This window comes from Heterodontus francisci, chromosome 13 (genome assembly GCF_036365525.1).
Source record: "Heterodontus francisci isolate sHetFra1 chromosome 13, sHetFra1.hap1, whole genome shotgun sequence".
NCBI classification, from domain to species: Eukaryota; Metazoa; Chordata; class Chondrichthyes; order Heterodontiformes; family Heterodontidae; genus Heterodontus; species Heterodontus francisci.
In genome coordinates, this window is record NC_090383.1 from 20,420,748 (window position 1) to 20,440,426 (window position 19,679).

General features: G+C 44.0%; 1 protein-coding gene across 3 annotated transcripts in view; it reads right to left on the bottom strand.

Moving 5' to 3' along the window:
* Positions 1 to 19,679, bottom strand: part of sash1a (SAM and SH3 domain containing 1a) — a 145,084-nt gene that overhangs the window by 29,008 nt on the left and 96,397 nt on the right. For all 3 annotated transcript variants that reach the window (XM_068044504.1, XM_068044508.1, XM_068044507.1), the window contains exons 9-10: positions 16,294 to 16,423; positions 8,530 to 8,900 (exon numbers count right to left, since the gene is read on the bottom strand). In XM_068044504.1, coding sequence (XP_067900605.1) covers positions 8,530 to 8,900; positions 16,294 to 16,423 — 501 coding nt within the window. The remainder of the gene's footprint in view (positions 1 to 8,529; positions 8,901 to 16,293; positions 16,424 to 19,679) is intronic.

Below are 19,679 nucleotides of genomic sequence, written 5' to 3' on the forward strand. Positions count from 1 at the left end.
ATTAAAAAATTCACTCCCTCCGTTAGTAAGAACCCATGTAGAGAGCCAGAAGGTTTCAACGGCCAGACAGGCAGCTGAGACTGCTGATGATTATGAGCCTGTTTACAAGCCCAAACGATTTGTCCGTCACCCCCACAAACTTGAAAAGGATAGCAAGGAGGGTGAAAAGGCAAGTAGCCGGGGACAAGAAGGGACAGTTATGAAAGCCCCAGGATCTCCTTCACAGGCCAGAAAGTGAGATGCTGAGGTAGAGGTGAGGTTCACAAGCCTAAGTGTTACCATTGCCACAGGTGGGACATCTGCGTGTAGAATGCTGGAAGTTGCATGGTAAACCCATGGGATTTATTGGGGTATACAAGGCTAATGTGGGGAAAGGGGCTCTGACCAAGAGTACAACAGCTCAGGCTGTAGCTCTGACTGCAGCTGAAAAGCTAAATACAAAAACCGCTGTGAGTGTGGGGGACGTGAACAAGATACCTGAGTGTTATAGGGAATTCTTGTCAAAAGAAAAGCTAACTCCTTGTCCCTCAAGTGAGGCAGGTAAACCTATAGTTATGCTTAGGGATACAGGAGCCACCCAAACTCTTTTGCTGGGGAAAGGCATCACTTTTCCACCACAGAGCGCACCGAATGCCAAAGTTTTAGTGAATGGTATCAGCAGGGAGTATATACCCGTACCTTTCTATCGAGTGCATCTGGAGTGTGACCTAATGTCTGGAACGGTAACTGTAGGAGTTAGTCCATAGTTAGCCTGTAGACGGAGTTGACTTCCTCCTGGGGAATGATTTGGCCGGAGCGAAGGTAGTAGCTTCTCCAATAGTCATGGAATGACCAAGTGAAGTCAAAGAGACAGAATAGTTGCATGAAAAGGTTCCAGGAATTTTACCTCCATGAGCAATGGCTAAACAAGTTCCATTGTTGGAGGTCAAATTGGCACCACAGACAGCCGAATATCTGAAACTTTCTTTGGGGATTTGGATAACCCGAAGGAAATGTTGAATAAGTCTTCTCTGATCAAGGCTCAGCAAGCCGATCCAGAGTTAAATAAAGTGGCACGAGTGGCTCTAACTGAAGCTGAGGCAAAGGGAGTTCCGGAAAGCTACTATATTAAAATGGGATTCTGATGAGGAAGTGGAGACCTCCTCACAGACCTGCGGAAGACGACTGGACGGTTGTTCACCAGATAATGGTAGCGCCAAAGTATCGCAGGGAAATATAAGGATTGTACATGAAATTCCTATGGCAGGACATGTGGGGACCCGGAAGACTCAATCACGTACAGGTCGATATTTTTACTAGCCAGGTCTTTCCAAGGACGTGGTGCAGTTTTTCAAAACGTGCCAGTTGTGGGAAAACCGTAACCTGCCATAAAACCGGCACCTCTAATTATCATATCAGTGTTTGGGGAACCATTTAGCAGGGTGTTGGTAGACTGTGTAGGACCTTTACTGAAAACAAAAGCGGGACACCAATATATACTCACTATCATGGATATGGCTACTCAGTTCCCAGAGGCCATTCCTTTCAGAACAATTTCTGCTCAGGTAGTGGTAGAGAAGTTAACCCACTTTTCCTCTACATATGGATTACTGACTGTGATTCAATCGGAGCAAGGTTCCAATTTTATGTTTAAACATTTTCAGGAAGTTATGGGTAATTTGCATATAACACAGTTAAAAGTCTTCAGCATATCACCCACAGACACAGGGAGCTTTAGAAAGGTACCATCAGACCCTCAAGACAATGATCAGGGCATACGGTCATGAATATCCCCATGATTGGGATAAAGGGCTCAAATTTCTTTTGTTTGCCACTCGGGATTCACCTAATGAGTCTACCGGTTTTAGTCCTTTTGAATTAGTTTATGAACATGAGGTGAGAGGTCCTCTAAAACTAATTAAAGGAAGGTTTTTTAGAACAGAGGGAGGAATCTTCTGCGTTAAATTATGTATCCGTGCTCCAGGAGCGGCTCATGAGAGTCTGCAAAGTGGTCAGGAGCACATTAAAGCTTCCCAAACAACCATGAAAAAGTGGGCAGACAAGCATGCCACGACCCAAGCATTTCAACCAGGGGCTGAGGTGTTAGTATTACTGCCTTTACAGGGTGAACTGCTGAAAGCATGATTCAATGGTCGATATAAAGCAGTCAAAAGAATTGGGAAAGTACTTGACTGACATCCCAGATTGCCAGAAAAAGTGTCATATCAATATGTTGAAACAATATCATCGCCGGGAGGAGGATGAGCAAGAACAGGTATGTCAGGTAGTAGGGACAGTGAAGGATGAAAGGGATAGTAAGGATGAGGCAGAAGGAGGCCTAGACAATTCTCAAATTGAACCTCACTATCAGGTTAGAAGGGCCAAATGGCCTACTCCTGCTCCTATTTTTCTATGTTAGCTAATCCTGACTTGTTAATGAGATTAGACACTATACTTTCATATTTAGATGCAGAACAATGGGAAGACCTAACAAGCATTTAAAGGAGTCTGTAGGGACAAACCAGCATGTACAGCCTTAGCCATACATGATGTGGATGTAGGGGATTCCTTTCCTATAAAACAGCATCCTTATCGCTTACGTCCAGACAGACGGGCCCAGGTAAAAACAGAAATCCAATACATATTGGAAAACCACCTCATTGAACCCAGTCAAAGCAGCTGGAGTTCCCCAATGATGTTACTGCCTAAATCTAATGGTTCAACTAGATTCTGCTTAGACTACAGAAAGGTTAATGCAATAAAAAAGGCAGACTCCTACCCAATTCCTTGCTTGGAAGACTGTATTGACAGAGTGCCACTTTTCTTACAAAAATAAATTTGTTAAAGGGATACTGGTAGGTTCCTTTAACACCCGGAGCTAAAGAAATATTGACCTTTGTCACACAAGATGGTTTTTTCCTCTGCCAAGTGATGCCATTCGGACTAAAAAATTCCCCATCCACTTTTCAGAGACTAGTCAACCAAGTGGTAACCAGTATTCCTAACTGTGTGGTTTACCTTGATTATGTGCGTGTATACAGTAACACTTGGAAGGACCACTTGGAATAACTAGAAGCTCTGTTTAGAAAATTACAATTTAGAGTCATAGAGAGATACAGCACTGAAACAGGCCCTTCGGTCCACTGAGTCTGTGCTGACCAACAACCACCCATTTATACTAATCCTACATTAATCCCATATTCCCTACCACATCCCCACCATTCTCCTACCACCTACCTACACTAGGGGCAATTTACAATGGCCAATTTACCTATCAACCTGCAAGTCTTTGGCTGTGGGAGGAAACCGGAGCACCCGGCGGAAACCCATGCGGTCACAGGGAGAACTTGCAAACTCCACACAAGCAGTACCCAGAACTGAGCCCGGGCCACTGGAGCTGTGAGGCTACGGTGCTAACCACTGCGCTGCCCCGCTCAATCAGCTGATTTAGTGATAAACTTTGTCAAAAGTGAATTTGCAAAAGCGAGGGTAACCTACCTCGGACATATCGTCGGGCAAGGACAAGTGTTGCCAAGAACAGCAAAAGTACAAGCATTGGTGGAGTTCCCTACCCCTAAGACTAAGCGAGAAATCATGAGCTTTTTCGGAATGTGTGGTTTCTACTGCAAGTTTGCACCAAATTTTAGTACTATAGCTGCTCCACTGACGGATTTGCTACAAAAAAGAAAGCCAAGGTAGTGTGCCAAGGAGTGCCAAGCATCTTTTGAGAGGATGAAAGCCATTTTGATTATTGAACCAGTATTGACTGTTCCAAATTTCACTTAGCCCTTCAAGGTAGCAATTGATGCTGGTGACCTAGGGGTCGGTAAAGTCTTGTTACAAGAGATTAATTGGGTATAGAAAGGCCAGTGGTATACTTTTCCAAAAAGCTAAATCGACACGAAAACAGATACTCAACAATGGAAAAAGAAACCCTGGGCTTATTACTAGCTCTTAAGCATTTTGAAGTCTATGTCCGCCATGACTACAGAGAGGCACTGGTATATACTGATCATAACCCCCTAGCCTTTGTGGAAAAATTCAAAAACCAGAATGCCAGACTATTCCGATGGAGTTTACTATTGCAACCTTAACACTTAAAGATTATCCACATTGCAGTGCAACAAAATATAATTGTGGATGCTTTGTCTAGGATTTAAGTCTGATTTGAGTTATCTGAGTGCAAAGATGGTACAAAGCAGGACTCTATTAGCTACAGGTAAGGAGTGAATGAGTGTGTAAATGTGTTTTAAGATTTTTTCATATTTTTAATACTTTGTAAAGAAATACATTTAAAAATTGTGTTTCATTCCTCCAAGGATGGAGGTGTTATGAAAGTACCCCTATATTTTTAAATTTTTTTAGGATACATATTATAGAATCATGGACATTGCTGAACAAAATACACCAAACAGGTTTCTTGAATAAACAAAAAAATCAGTTTATTATGAAACAAGACTTATCCAGCAACGAAGCAAAGTAACAACGCACAGATTGAAATATGAAAATTCCCTTTTTCAATTCCCCCCCAACACACACACACACACACACACACAGGTTCACTGAAAAACAAAGAGATTTTCTCTGCAGAGCTCTTTCACTAAAAAAAAACAAAAAAATACTTCGACCAAATACTTGTTAATTCTTGAAGAAAAAGGAGCAGTTATGTATGGATGTCTGTTGTCCCTTTTGGTCTGGCGTCCGGGTATATGGAGACGGACCACTGGCATCTTTTCTGGAGCAGTTCATTTGGGAGATGTCAAGAAGTAGTCTGGTAGGCTTTCCAGGAAAAATGTGGCATCAGGGGTCAGTTATCCCACTCTGGATTTGCAGGTTTTTCAAGGAGGTAGAGAAAGAGGAGCTGACACACTGGATTTCTCCAGGTTTCTTAGAGAGGTGCAGGAAAGATGAGCTGGCGGGTTCTCCCTTGGCAGATTGATCTCCAAATGCTTTTCAACACAGTCCAAACCCCAACCAGAAAGTCAAAACAATATCTCAGAAGCGAAACCAACTCCTCCCTCATAAATCTTGACATGTCACTTCTCTGTAAATGTCTCCCTCAAGTCACCAAGTCTGTTGTTTACTGAGCTTAAGGCACGTGACAGCCAGTAAAGGTTTGTTTTCAAATAAGACCTCTCAGTGACCCTTGTAAAACAAAAAACATCCATGGAGGCTTTTCAGTTTTCCGAAATAAACCAATGTCCATGATTCTAAAATAAGAATCCTCAAAAAAAAATTTTTTTTAAGTACTTTCATAACACCCTTAAATGCATCTATGCCTTTCATGTCCACTAATCCATGTGGTAGCAGGTTCCACATTCTCACCACTCTCTGGATAAAGAAGTTTCTCCTGAATTCCTAATTGCATTTATTTCTGACTATTTTATATTTATGGTTCTGGACTCCCTCACAAGCAGAAACATCGGGCTGAATTTTACGCTCCTGTTGACGGCGGGATCGTTGGCCGGGGGTGGGGGGGGGCGGGGGGTGGGGGAGGCCAGAGAATCCCTGCGGAGCCGTCTGTCATGGAACCCAGCACCATAATGCTCGTTTCTCATTTTTGTTGGAGGTGGCGAAGTATCGTGGCAGCACTGCCACCCTGACTCGATGGCATCATCATTTGAATGTTTTACACCACCTCCCATTTCAAACACAATGCACTTGCAGAGCTCCCCGCTCCCTTCAAACACAATCCACTTGCAGTGTTCCCCCACCACCTTGACACTCACACGCCTTCAGTTTCGCATCTTTCAAATGTTGGCAGCATTGAGGCGAGAGTCCTCGGTGTCTCAAGAGGGAAGGTAACTTCACCGGAGTTATGTAGGGGAGGTGGGGTTTGCAGCGGACATTGCCGCTATGCCTACTCTGCAAGTGGATTGCCTGTCAAGGTGGTGGGGCAACACTGTAAATGCATTGTGTTTGAAGGGGGGGTTGGTGTTGGAACACTGTAACTGGATTGTGTGGGAAAAGGGGTGTATTCTGCAAAGGGATTGTATTTGAAGTTGGGGAACTCTGAGAATGTATAGGTTGTGTTTTTCGGGGGATGGGGGGACATTACTGGGTAGTTTAAATAGCGTTCGTATGGTAATGCTGGCTTGCACTTATTGAAAAGTTGTCAGACCAACATTAATCCATACTGTAGAGCTACTACAGGCATCCTGCAGAACCAAAATTTACACACGTCTTTGCCCAGGCAGGTTTACTTTAGCTTTTGAAGGAGGCCAAAGGTCCAAGGAGGATAGAGATGGCATCTGCTGGGCAGGCAGCCTTTTAAATATGGCACCAACACCTGCTCCAACATCAGGTGATGCCATGAATGATGTCTCCACTGCTGCTCCCGGTACGTGATTAGGGGGGACAGCCATCTCCATTATGGTAAATGGCTGCCCGCGCATAATCGCAGCGCGCGGCCACTGATGTCACAGGCGGGGCTGACGTCACAGGCAGGGCCGCCGCCATTTTGCACAACCTGCCGCCGTTCCCAGCAGCGGGATAATAAAATTCAGCTCGTCTTCTCTACATCCACCTTGTCGAGCCCCTTTATCATTTTGAAGACCTCAATCAGGTCACCTCTCACTCTTCTCATTTCTAGAGAAAAGGACCCCAGCCTTTTCAGTCTTTCCTGATTGTGAGCCAACCCTTGAGTCACTTAAACAACCAACTTATTACATGGAATCAAAACATAAACACAGAGCTGAATCTTGTGGTCCTGCCGCCGGGAGCGGTGGCGGGTATAGAAAATGCCGTCCGGCACGCAAGGGCTGTGCACCGCCACGCCGCTGCAATCTTGAGCCCAGCAGCTCATTATCATGTTCAGGGCGGCCGCCCACCTGCCGCCCTCCAATCATGTGGCGGAGACGGCCTTGATGTATGAACGGCATCAACTGTTTCTTGCCAGGTGCTGGCACCATTTTTGAAGGGCTGCCAGCCCTGCGAATAAAATGCAGAATTGCACCCCCCCCACCACCAACTACACCAAAAATACATATGTGCCCCCCCCCCACTATACTACCGATGCACAGTTGACCGCTTCTCCCCGCAACTGCACTAAGTGCAGAGTTCACCCCTTCCCCACGCAACCCCCCCACTACACTACGAATTCAGAATTCACCCCATTTCTCCCCCCCCCCAACAACTACACTACAAATACAGAGATTCCCCACTTCCCGACCTGGGTGGCGCCAGCTTTCCCTGGATGGGAAAGTGAAGACATGGGAGTGCCACCTATTGCGCTGAAGATCCGAAACTGCAGCTAAGATTGCTGCGGTTTAGATTTTAATTCATGCAAACAGGTAAGTTAAATGTAAAGTCGGGTCCCGTTGCTGAGCGGCGGATGAGCCACCACGGAGCTTCCCCGTCGACGGGAAGATCGGGCTCGGCAATCCTGGCATTGAGTTCCGTGGCGGGCCGCTGCCACTCCGATCTTCCGGCCCCAACGCCACGGAGCCCAACTTCAGGAGAACAAAATCCAGCCCTCAGCGTGTGAATTAACCAAATGGTGGATTCCTGCACTTTTCTTGAATAGTACAACAGAGAGCATCATCAACTGTGACTAACAGTAGAGACATTAATTGGTAACTGGACACACAAACAAAATGTTACATTTTTTATTAATACTGTGTAATGAAAATTCATTATTATTTCATTTTCCAATCTTTTATTTACAATAGCTAAATATCTTTCTCTGTTCTCAAGCTTCCTGTTTTTCTCTCTCGTTGAAAATCGGAACAGAGATAGACCATTCTGCCCCTTAGGCCTATTCTGTCATTCAATTAGATAGCGGCTGATCTGTATCTTGACTATTTCCTTGCATATCCCTTAATCCCACTGCCCAACCAAAAACTTATACACTTCAAGGGATTGTCCTTTCTCACTAAATCTCTGATGTAAATAATTTCTACATTAATGTTTAGAGTCCATTTTAATGCCCTCCAGTGACAATTGTGTCCAACTCTGGACACCACACTTTAGGAAGGTTGACAAGGCGGTGGAGAGGGTGCAGGGGAGGATTACCACAATGGTACCAGGGATGAGGGACTTCAGTTATGTGGATAAATTAGAGAAGCTGGAATTGCTCTCCTCAGAGCAAAGAGGTTATGGGAACATTTAATAAACTCAAAATTATAAAGGGGTTTGATAGAGTAAATAGGGAAAGAGATTTTTTCCACTGGTGGGGGGGGGGGGGGGGGGGGGGGTGTTTGGGTAGTAACCAGAGGTCACAGATTTAAGATAATTGGCAAAAGAACCAGAAGGGAGATGAGGATAATTGTTTTATACACAGTGCGATATGATGATCTGGAAGTAACTGCTGAAAGGATGGTGGAAGCAAATTTAACAATAACTTTCAAAAGAGAACTGGATAAATACTTGGAAGTGAAAAATTTGAAGGACTATGGCGAAAGAGCAGGGGAGTGGGACTAATCAGATACCTCTTGCAAAGAGCGGACACAAACATAATGGGTTGAATGGCCTCCTTCTATGCTATGTGAGCATATGATTCTATGACAGCAACCAATGATGCCCCTCATTTGCCATAGACTGACCACTTACCCCATGACTCTGAGCAGCGAGGCCCCTGCCCACCTCACTGTCAGTCAGTGAGCAGGATATCTTGTGTGACTTGTCTTCACCACATTCTGAGTCAGAGGATGTTTTCCCAGATTTCTTTGGAGCCCGTACGACACTGTGCTCGGCAGTCGTGTGCAAAGGTTTGACAAGCTTCTTCCCCATCTGTCCTTCCAGACTGCTGGAAGACGGCGATCTGCAAACGGCCATCAAGGGCGCAGGATCTTCCTCGGACTGTTTCTGTAATGTCTTGTTTAAGTACAGCTGCTTTCTGAAGGCCCTCGATCCTAAGTTATTCACTGATCTTTCATCATGAGAGTCCGACAGTTTGTTGCACGTCCCATCGCAAGTGTTTTCTGAGGTAGAAAGGCAGGAGGGAAAGAGAAAATGAAACTGATGACTTGTTCCGAACCAATATTCTACACGATATTATTCAGGGATGCGCAAGTTGAATCAGAGATTTTATGAATCCGCTTCACCAAATCATTGCGCTGATAGCATTCACTCTTATAGTTTGTCCTTTACACTAACAAGCTTGCTAATAGTTCCGAGAAAGCAGCTGAGGCAATTCTAAGTTATCTTGTTTAACAAATTTTCTCTTTGCGTATGCTGGGAGTTGTCTGAACTTGTTGGGGCAGGAACTTGTGTTACTGGCTTTTTAAGAACAGGAATGCTGTGCAGTGAGTTTTGTACTTTCAGGACTTTGTGCCTGTAAGATAATAAACATGACTAATTTAAGTCATGATGAAAAATCATCGGCCTGAAACGTTAACGCTGCTTCTTTCTCCACAGATGCTACCTGTTGACTATTTCCAGCATTTTCTGTTTTTATTATAACTCACTGAAGTCCCTTGCCCCTTCAAGATTTTCCCTCCAATGAAACATTTAGATCTAGCTTCCAGGATTGGACCTCCTGCTGGGAGCTCACTTAGTGAGTTCTGGAATAACAAGCACAGCTGCAACTTTTAAAGGGATGCAGCAGCTATCTAAAGTAAGACAATTTTCTGAAGAGCAAGCTTTGAACAGAGGCTCATATAAACCTCTGGCCCTGGAGACAGCTACTTATTCAGGAATTGAGGGTCATTTTATTTGGCATTGCAAAGGACCCTCCCTACAGGAGAGCATGCAGCTGGGAGGAGGTTCTCTGATGAGGATAGGGAAAGCCTTTACATATTAGGCCACTTGCTTGGTTAAATGAATGCTACAGGACTGACATTTTAGAGTTCACATGGTCAACTCCACCGCTTTGCCTGCTGGTGATGATAATGATTTAAGCTATGTATAATTATAAGCCAAGTTTACATACACTAAATAATAATAATGAGGAGGTGGAGGAGCAATATTGTGGACAATACCAGACAATCTGGTGCAAATACGGAATGTTGGTGCTATTAGAAATGTTTCCAACTTAAGGTTACTCAAGGAGTTTCCTACACCAATTAGGTGGTGAAGTGTGTGTGTCACAAATGTTCACTTCCAACTGTTACACCACCTGTGGCCACATTCAAAGCACCAACAACCCTACATGTCTTGTTTCAGCTTTACACGTAGGCTCATACAGCAGCAGGCCGCACATTCTAACTCTAAATGTGACTTAGTGGTAGCACTCTCGCCAGAGTCAGAAGATTGTGAGTTCAAGTTCCACTCCTGAGACATGAGCACATAATCTAGGCCGACTCCCCAGTGCAGTACTCAGGGCGTGCTGCACTGTTGGAGGTGTTACACGGATCCAAACCAAATGGTGAAGAATGAAGCTATACACAGATCCTTTTATTGATAGTCGGTTTATTCACAGAATGAAGCATTACGTATCTCTGCCTCCTGTTTAACCATCCATGCCTCAGCAAGCTCTCTTTATGTCCCTTCCAAATCCTTAACTAAACAATGCCCTTCACGTGTATCTTTAACAATATGATTAACCTACCATTAACAGATTCCCTTTTCAACAAAAACTTTATAACATACTTAAATAATTACAAAGCAATCAAAGAAAAAAATGGTTTTCCAAATTTTTTCCAACTCGTCATAACACAAGGTGTCCCTCTTCTAGAACCTCCCAACAATTTCTTGGAGGAGGCATTCCTCTTTGTAAAACAGTCGACCCATTTTATCTTATGGATCTCTTTTCTCTGCAACATTTCCTTTTCAATAGCAAAGTCAATCCTTAACCTTTTCTCAGTGACACTTTGTCGAATGTATATTATCCCATGCAGAATGGTTATCCGTGTAGCATTCAATGGGTAAACTTTTTTCAGAATGCTCTTAGTATAGGATTTCCTTCAAAATGTTGGGTAAGTAAAATGCCATATCTATCGCTTTTACTAGCGCCAGAGTTTCTGCAGCTCGTGTATTTTAGCTACTTTTTTTTAATTTTCTTGGCTTTCCAGGCCAAGGGACAACACTTTCCATTTTTCCCACCAAGAATAAGATAAACCCAGGTGTGCTCTAATATCCATCTGGAAGATTGGCATGAGAAACATCACTAACTAGGACTAATTCATGTCTTTTGGGTCACCCAGGGCTAGAGATTTGAGTATACATTTCCCCAAATTTAATTTCTTTAATGTTTTATTTGCTCTCAAAACCTCCTCAATTGTTGTGTGTTTCATCATCGTGCTAAGTTGCAATATGTCATAACTGGCACCAGGTCTTGTCTGAGTACATAACCAGTTTAACTGTCCAGTCAAGCTTCCTAACTGCTCAGTTTCTTCTTTGGATGGAAGATCATCCTTCTCTGATGACCTGGCCAGATTTATCGGGATACGATTAACATTTTCTAGATATGATTATTGATTCAAGGATATTCCTGACCCTTTCTGATTAATGTCTAATCCTATATATTTGAAGTCCCCCGAAGCCTGACTTCTAATCTTAAATTCCTCTCTGAACTTATCTATAACTAATTGCTCAAATTCCACAGAACCTCCCCATAGAAAATCATACAGATGCCTGCAAGTTTCTCCTTGTGATGCCAGTAGAACATTGCTGGATTGGCTTCCAGCTGAATACAGCCTACTTTCAGTAAGACAGACCTAACCGAGAAATATCATACTCTCACACATCATTCAATTCATAGGCACATTTGTTTAATTTCCACAGCTTCCCGTCTACGTCAATCGCTTTTTAGGTGGTTTCAAAAGCACTTCTCTGTGAAATTTTTCACCCTGCAAAAATGTGGCTTTTATATCAATTGACCTACATTCCCATGAGTATGCGGCTAAAAGGGCTGAAAATTTTCAAGATCACTTTTCCTGCTGTGGGGGAGTCCACTCTAACATCTTGATCACCAAGTCTCTCTTCGAAATCCCGAGCCACTGTCTCACCTCAGCTTTACATGTCCCATCTGGGAGTACTTTTCCATATATATCCATCTGTGTGATAAGGCTGGCTGTCTCCTATCTTGCACTTCAAAATAGATACCAAATTCCTTCCAACTGTCTAACTCTTTTTGTTTTGCCTCTCATAAATTTTTTCTAATTTGTTTGGAGCTACCATAACTGCCTGTTCATAAGGGCTCCACTTCGAGTAGTGCTCCTCGATTGTTCTGTAGTCCTTGTTCTATTACATAGTCAAGCTACAGCCTCAACTCACCCTCTTATCCCTTTCTGGACTACTGCTACAGGATCAGAGGTTCTGTCACCAGTATGCGATCGTTTCTTAGTGCCAGAGTCACTTCCAGACTCACTATGGGGACTAGCTCCACGTTTTCTTGCTTTCCACTGTTTCACCTTATTTTGCCAGTCCATAGATCTGACCTCTTGTCCATCATCTTGGACGTTTAGCCAATGTTTGAATTTGCTGGTGACTTTCCCTGCTATCCCTACAATTGTTGCATCCCTCCATTCAGTGGACTCTTCTGGTATGTACGTTACCCTAGTACTGACTTTAGGCAGTTCTCCTTTGGGTAAAATAGCCCTACGCTGTGCACCGGGTATCACTTTGTCTATCATCCAACCCGTTATCTACTCTATTCGCTTCCTTATAGTTTACCAAGACCTTTCCTCTTTCGGACCCTCTCTTTTATAGTACACTAAATCCCCAGGATTAAAGTTTATCTCCAACGGTCTTATGTGATGCTATAAGTCTCACCGAACTTTCTCTGACTTCTGCCTCGATGAATGCCCTTCTCCCTGCATATAGGGAATTCAAGTTTGCAGAAAAGGTGGAACTAAATGTAATCCATTCTAAGGCTGGGGCATGATCACAGAGTACAAAAGGTATTTTGGGAATCCTCCCAAAGACCAACTGATACAGACTATAGCCCATTTGAATTGAATTTTTCGTATGGACTGCCCACGCCAGGACAGATCTTAACTGACCAACCAAATTGCAAGTTAAGATCTTATGGAGTTCTCATCAATCACCGTGTGATTTCTTTCACAGTTCATCAATTAAAGGATTTTCAGTTGCAGTGTTCATTACTACAATGTTCATATTTTCGCATGTCCCTAAACTTGTCATTGTCAGTCAGGAATTTAGCCAGTGTCCCAGTACAATCCTTACCATTTTTCCATGATTTTACCTACAATCATTCTTTTGTCTTTAGCATGTATTACTGTAGAAAGACTGAATCTTGTTGCCATGTCAATGAAATGCAAAATGAAACTGTTTCTGTCCTTGTCCCACACCTTTAAATCAATAGCTACTGCTTCATTAAAGTCTTGTGCTAATGGGAGAATTACAATAGGTTGTGATGGTGTCTTCTGATACTTTTTGCATATATCACATTTTTCACTAAACTCTTCAATAAGCTTCATGTATTCATTATCAACCACCCCTGCATCCTTTAGTAGGAGTTGTAATCTGTGACAAGAGGGATGAGCAAATTGCCAAAGTAACTTTAAGACAATTTGCTTTTCTCTCTCAAATTTCTATCACCTGATGCCAGTAACACTTCTTTAACATTCTTATTAGAGATGCTAGGTTTTGTTAAAGGGTTGCAATAATATCCTGATTGGGTAAACTGCAAATCTAATGACCTTCCAAAGACAACTGCTTTATCATGTTCCATGTCCAATTTCACTTATGCCTTTTTCATGGAAGCCTTGCTCAGCAGCAAGAGTATCTCACTAGATACCACATCTGTACTAATAAAGTGGCTTATACCAGCTATTCTGCATGGAGTCACCACCCTTTCCAGTGACCTTAAAGTGTTGTCAACCCCGAACCCGAAGCAAGTAGAACTTTCATATTCCCTGACCTTACTTTGATCCTTACTACTGAGTGAATCTAAATAACCTAAATAACATTTCAACCAATCCGTTCCACATACTGTGGAGGTGCAACCACTGTCCAACACGATGCAATGAAATAAATCCGTGACTAGTACACTCATTGCTGGACTGAAGCTTCTTGTGACCAGTACGATTCCCTCAGACTGATCAATATCATCTTCCACTTCCGAACCTTCCGTGTCATGCGTCGCCTCGAAAACCCTGTTGTACCATTTTGGACAATTTACCGCATAATGATATTTTAAATCACATCTAAAACACCTGATAATTCCCTGGGCAATCCTGGGGTTCATTCGTCTGTTATTGTTACTACATTCCTGTCGTCTGCCAGATCTGCCAAAAATATCTTCATCCTCATTTCCTTTGTCTGTGATTCTTCTGCTGTATTAATGCCTGTGTCCCGTATCTGAACGATCTCGAAATGCCACGGCCATCGAGTCCTCCATCAGTTCTGATCAAAGGTCACGGACCTGAGGCGTTGACTCTACTTCTCTCTCCACAGATGCTGCCAGACCTGCTGAGTGTTTCCAGCACTTTCTGTTTTTATTCCTTTTCTTGATGGTCAATTTATTCACAGAATGTAAAATTACATATTTCTGCCTCCTGTTTAACCATCTGTGCCCCAGCAGGCTTTCTTTATATCCCCTCTAAGTCCTTATTTAAATAATGCCTTTCACCTGTGTATCTTTAACAATATAATTAATCCATCATTAACAGGATGTGCCATCTTTTGGATAAGAAGTTAAACTCAGGACTTGTCTACCCTCTCAGCTGGACACAAGTGATCCACAGTATAATTTCAAAGAACAGTAGGGGAGTTCTCTCTGATATTCTACCCAATATTTATCCTTCAACCAACATCGCTAAAACATCTGGTCACTTCTGAGTTTCTTACATTACATCACTGACTACACTTCAAAAGTACTTTATTTACTGTGAAGCACTTTGCGACATCTTGTGGTCGTGAAAAGCATTAGATAAATGCAAGTCACTTTCTTTTTTTAAATTAAAACTGGAGCTATTGTAATACTTACAGCTGTAAAGGTAAGCCCCAAAGCAGGCTTCCAACAAAATCTCGCTGCATGATGCATGTCCAATTATCTCACACACACATGGATAATTGTGGAAGATTAGGGTGTCACTGTATGTGCTCAAAGAAATTCCCATCTATAACGTGGTTAGCACCGCAGCCTCACAGCTCCAGCGACTCGGATTCAATTCTGGGTACTGCCTGTGTGGAGTTTGCAAGTTCTCCCTGTGTCTGCGTGGGTTTTTGCTGGGTGCTCCGGTTTCCTCCCACAGAGCCAAAGACTTGCAGGCTGATAGGTAAATTGGCCATTATAAATTGCCCCTAGTGTAGGTAGGTGGTAGGGGAATATAGGGACAAGTGGGGATGTAGTAAGAATATGGGATTAGTGTAGGATTAGTATAAATGGGTGGTTGATGGTCGGCACAGACTCGGTGGGCTGAAGTGCCTGTTTCAGTGCTGTATCTCTAAATAAAAATAAAATAAAACGTAATAGAACTGATCCCTAGCAGGGAGCCACATTCAAAAGGAACATGAGTTGGTGAATCAGCATTGCAGCACTATAGCATTATGTCCAAACTGTGCTCCATTTGAACTTGTTCCCCACCATGAACAAAAAAATTGTGATTTACCTTTGTTTCTCTGGTTGCAGTAACAAGTTATAGATTACAGATGTGAATTAAATGGAAGGAGGAGTGACAACTTCAGACACTGTAAGCCACTTTTAAGAGGCTAATATTGAAATCTTGGAGCTTAAGATCGTGGGGTGGGGGTGGGGGCAGAGTTTGGAGGTCCGCCCAAACTCAGGGTTAGATCCTACTTTTTACACTCTCTATATTCTAATATCATAGACCTAATATACCATTTTTTCTTTATTTTTCTTCAAATGTGGAAGTGAGAATATAAGTGTACTAGAGAAGGATCCAGAACTATTGTTAGAGATAACTGGAAAAAAGGGATTGGGTCTGAAAAAAATGAGCAGAATTATATGTGGACCAGTCAGTGGGCCCTAATGGGTGCACCTGCAGCTGGATAAAGTCAGAGAGATGATAGGAGAAGCTTTGACCACAACTTTTCAATCCTACATTGTGCTTCAGTACTGGAGAGTTAGCTAGTGGAACATCTGTATTTAAAGGATAAATTGACCAATGGTAAACCAGCCAGTCCACTGTCAGTTGAAGGCAACCCATAGAATCCATAATTGGACTGTTTATTCACACTGTATTGATTCTCGATCATACTATTTATTCACATTGTATTGATTCCCTCTTACACTAGTTATGCACACTCCACTGATTCTCAATTGTACTATTTATGCACACTATATTGATTCTCTCACACTATTTATGCACAATATATTGATTCTCGTACTATTTATTTACACTCTATTGGTTCTCTCTCGCACTATTTATTCATACTGTATTGATTTTCTATTGCACTAATTATTCACAATGTATCAAGGCAGCATTGGAATGTTCTCCGGCTTACCTCCAGTAGATGTATTCTTCATTTCTTCCACTTTAATCAGTTTCTTTTTTGATCTGCGTTTTGAAGAAACCAACTTGTGGAACCTCTTAAACTTCACCTCTTGAACATCATCATCCAACTGCTCCCATATCTGAAAAGGCGAGAATTGGAATCTACATTAAATGCGGCAGGCTTGCTGAGCTCTAGCTGATTCATAGAATGAAATGCACTGTCATGAGCATACATCGATTCCCAAGTGGATGGTGGCAGCCTTTTGTGTTCCAAATAAGTGGTTAGAGTTGTCCCCAATGAAGCAAGCAGAAAAAAGGGTCTTACATAAACCAAATATTTCAGATTAGAGGGAACTTCATGGTGGAGCTACATAGCTCCCAATTTGACAAGGATGGGGTGATCAGGGGCAGGTTGGGGTGTTGCAGAGTTTCTGTCAGGAAACCGAGAAGTTCACATGCTGTGGAGTTGTGAGATTTTCAGGTTTTAGATTCTCACCCGACTCCAACCCACCCGCTTTTGGGGGTTAAGATTCAGCCTCTCGGTTCTATTGGTCGACGGCAAGTTTTGAGTAAGTATCTTTTATCTGGTAACTCTAACAATGCAAGTGCTGAAGAGCTCAGCTGCCTTTGTTATTATGAACAGAGGAACAGAAGGTGGCCATTTAGCCCTTTGAGCCTATTACACAAGTCTATTAGATCACGGCTGATCTGTACCTCAACTCCATTCACCCGCCATGGGTCCATATTCTTTAATACCCTTGGCTAACAAAAATCAAATGACCTCAGTCTTGAAGCTTCAGCTGACTGGAACTCAACAGCTTTTTGAGGGAGAAAGTTCCAGGTTTTCACTATCTTTTGTGTGAAGAAGTGCTTCCTGACGTTGTCTCTGAGCGGCTTAGCTCTAATTTCAAGACTCTGTCTCGTTATACTGGACTCATCAAAGTAAATAGTTTCTCTCTATACACCCTACCAAATCCTTTAATCATCCTAAACACCTTAATTAAGTGGGATCAAGAGGCAACTATTGAATAAAAGGATACACAACTTGTGGCCTTTCAAATTCTATATAGTTGAGTGAAATGTAAATATTTAAAAATGTGACCATTTAACAACATTACAGGGGAGGGAGGAATGGGGAAGGGAGAGGCTGGGGAGAGGGGGGAGGGGAGGGGGAGAGGGACGGGGAGAGGGACGGGGAGAGGGAGGGGGAGAGGGAGGGGGAGAGGGAGGGGGAGGGGGAGGAAGGGAGGGGGAGGAGGGGAGGGGGAGAGGGGAGGGGGAGGGAGAAGGAGGAGAGGGGGGAGAGGGGAGAAGAAGGGGGAGAAGGGGGGAGAAGAAGAGGGAGAAGGAGGGAGGGAGACGGGGGGAAGCGAGGAGTGGGGGGCAAGAGGGGAGTGGGGGGGGAAAGGGGAGTGGGGGGGGAAGAGGGGAGTGGGGGGGGAAGAGGGGAGTGGGGGGGGAAGAGGGGAGTGGGGGGTGGGAAGAGGGGAGTGGGGGGTGGGAAGAGGGGAGTGGGGGGTGGGAAGAGGGGAGTGGGGGGTGGGAAGAGGGGAGTGGGGGGTGGGAAGAGGGGAGTGGGGGGGGAGAAGAGGGGTGGGGGGGAGAAGAGGGGAGTGGGGGGGGAGAAGAGGGGAGTGGGGGGGGAGAAGAGGGGAGTGGGGGGGGAGAAGAGGGGAGTGGGGGGGGAGAAGAGGGGAGTGGGGGGGGAGAAGAGGGGAGTGGGGGGGGAGAAGAGGGGAGTGGGGGGGGGAGAAGAGGGGTGTGGGGGGGAGAAGAGGGGAGTGGGGGGGGAGAAGAGGGGAGTGGGGGGGGAGAAGAGGGGAGTGGGGGGGGAGAAGAGGGGAGTGGGGGGGGAGAAGAGGGGAGTGGGGGGGGAGAAGAGGGGAGTGGGGGGGAGAAGAGGGGAGTGGGGGGGAGAAGAGGGGAGTGGGGGGGAGAAGAGGGGAGTGGGGGGGGAGGGAGTGGGGGGGGGGAAGAGGGGTGGGGGGGGGAAGAGGGGAGTGGAAGAGGGGAGTGGGAGGGGAAGCGGGGACGGGAGCGGAGGCGGGGACGGGAGGGGAGGCGGGGACGGGAGGGGAGGGGAGGCGGTGACGGGAGGGGAGGGGAGGCGGGGACGGGAGGCAAAGCGGGGACGGGAGGCAAAGCGGGGACGGGAGGGAAAGAGAGAAGTGGAGGGGAACAGAGGAAAGGGGGATAGACAGGAAGTGGGTTTAGGTCTTCCCCAGGCCTGAGCAGCAAAGTCACGTACTGTGGCACCTTCAGGCAGGCAGGAATACTGAGATTTTTCCCTTGGGGGTTGAGCGTCCACCAGTGACATTTCAATGAAATAGTATCCTACAGACACAAGTAACAAAAAAAAAGGATAGAATGTGGATCAAAATCCTGGGACTCTCTCCTTAGCAGCACTGAGGGAGTTTCTTCACTTCACGACTGTAGTTTTTCAAGAAGGTGGCTCAGCACCACTTTCTCAAGGGCCATTACGGCTGACCTATGAATGCTTGCCTTGTCAGCGATGCCTGCATCCCCAGAATCAATAAAAAAAAATGAAGGGGTGCACAAGACAAACTCACAGATAATGGTAGCAAAATGACAGAAATATTGAATGTTACTTTGCTTTCGTATTTACAAGGAAGACTTACAAGGCGAACATGACATTAGAAAAAAAGATCAAAAAAGATATAATGGCATTTAAGATAGAAAGCGGAGAAATAACTGATAAACTAATAATCAACCTCGATAAGGTAAAACCTCCGACTCGGATAGATTGCAAATGCACATATTAAAAACAGTTAGGGTAGAGATAGCAGAGGCACTATTACATACATATATATCTATATGTATATATGTATACATAAATATATACATATATAGAATATATATAAATATATTAGAAAAGGGAATTGTGCCAGAAGACTGGTAGGCAGCTAATGTTATTCCTGTATCTAAAAAAAGTAGATAGAACAAGTCCAGTGAACCACAGGTCAATCAGCTGGGAAAGATAATGCAATCCTCAAAGATGTAACAGAAAAACATCTGGAAACCGAAAATATAACCAAGAGTAGTCAGCACAGATTTCAAAAGGGAAGGCCATGCTTGATCAATCTTAATGACTTTTTTGAAGAAGTAACAGAAAGCATAGACAAGAGTAATGGAGTCAACATAATACAGTTGCATTTTCAAAATGCCTTCTAAAGGTACTGCAAAGTAGACTCATGACTTCAGGTAAGACCATGTGGAGTCAGGGACAAGTAGCAGAAGGCTTACCAAATTGGACTACAGAATGAAAAACAGAGAGTAGGGATTAAGGGTCGCTATTCAGGTTGACAAAAGGTGGGAAGTGGTGTTCTGCAGGGATCAGTGCTGTGATCACTATTGTTCACAACTTGCATTAATGAT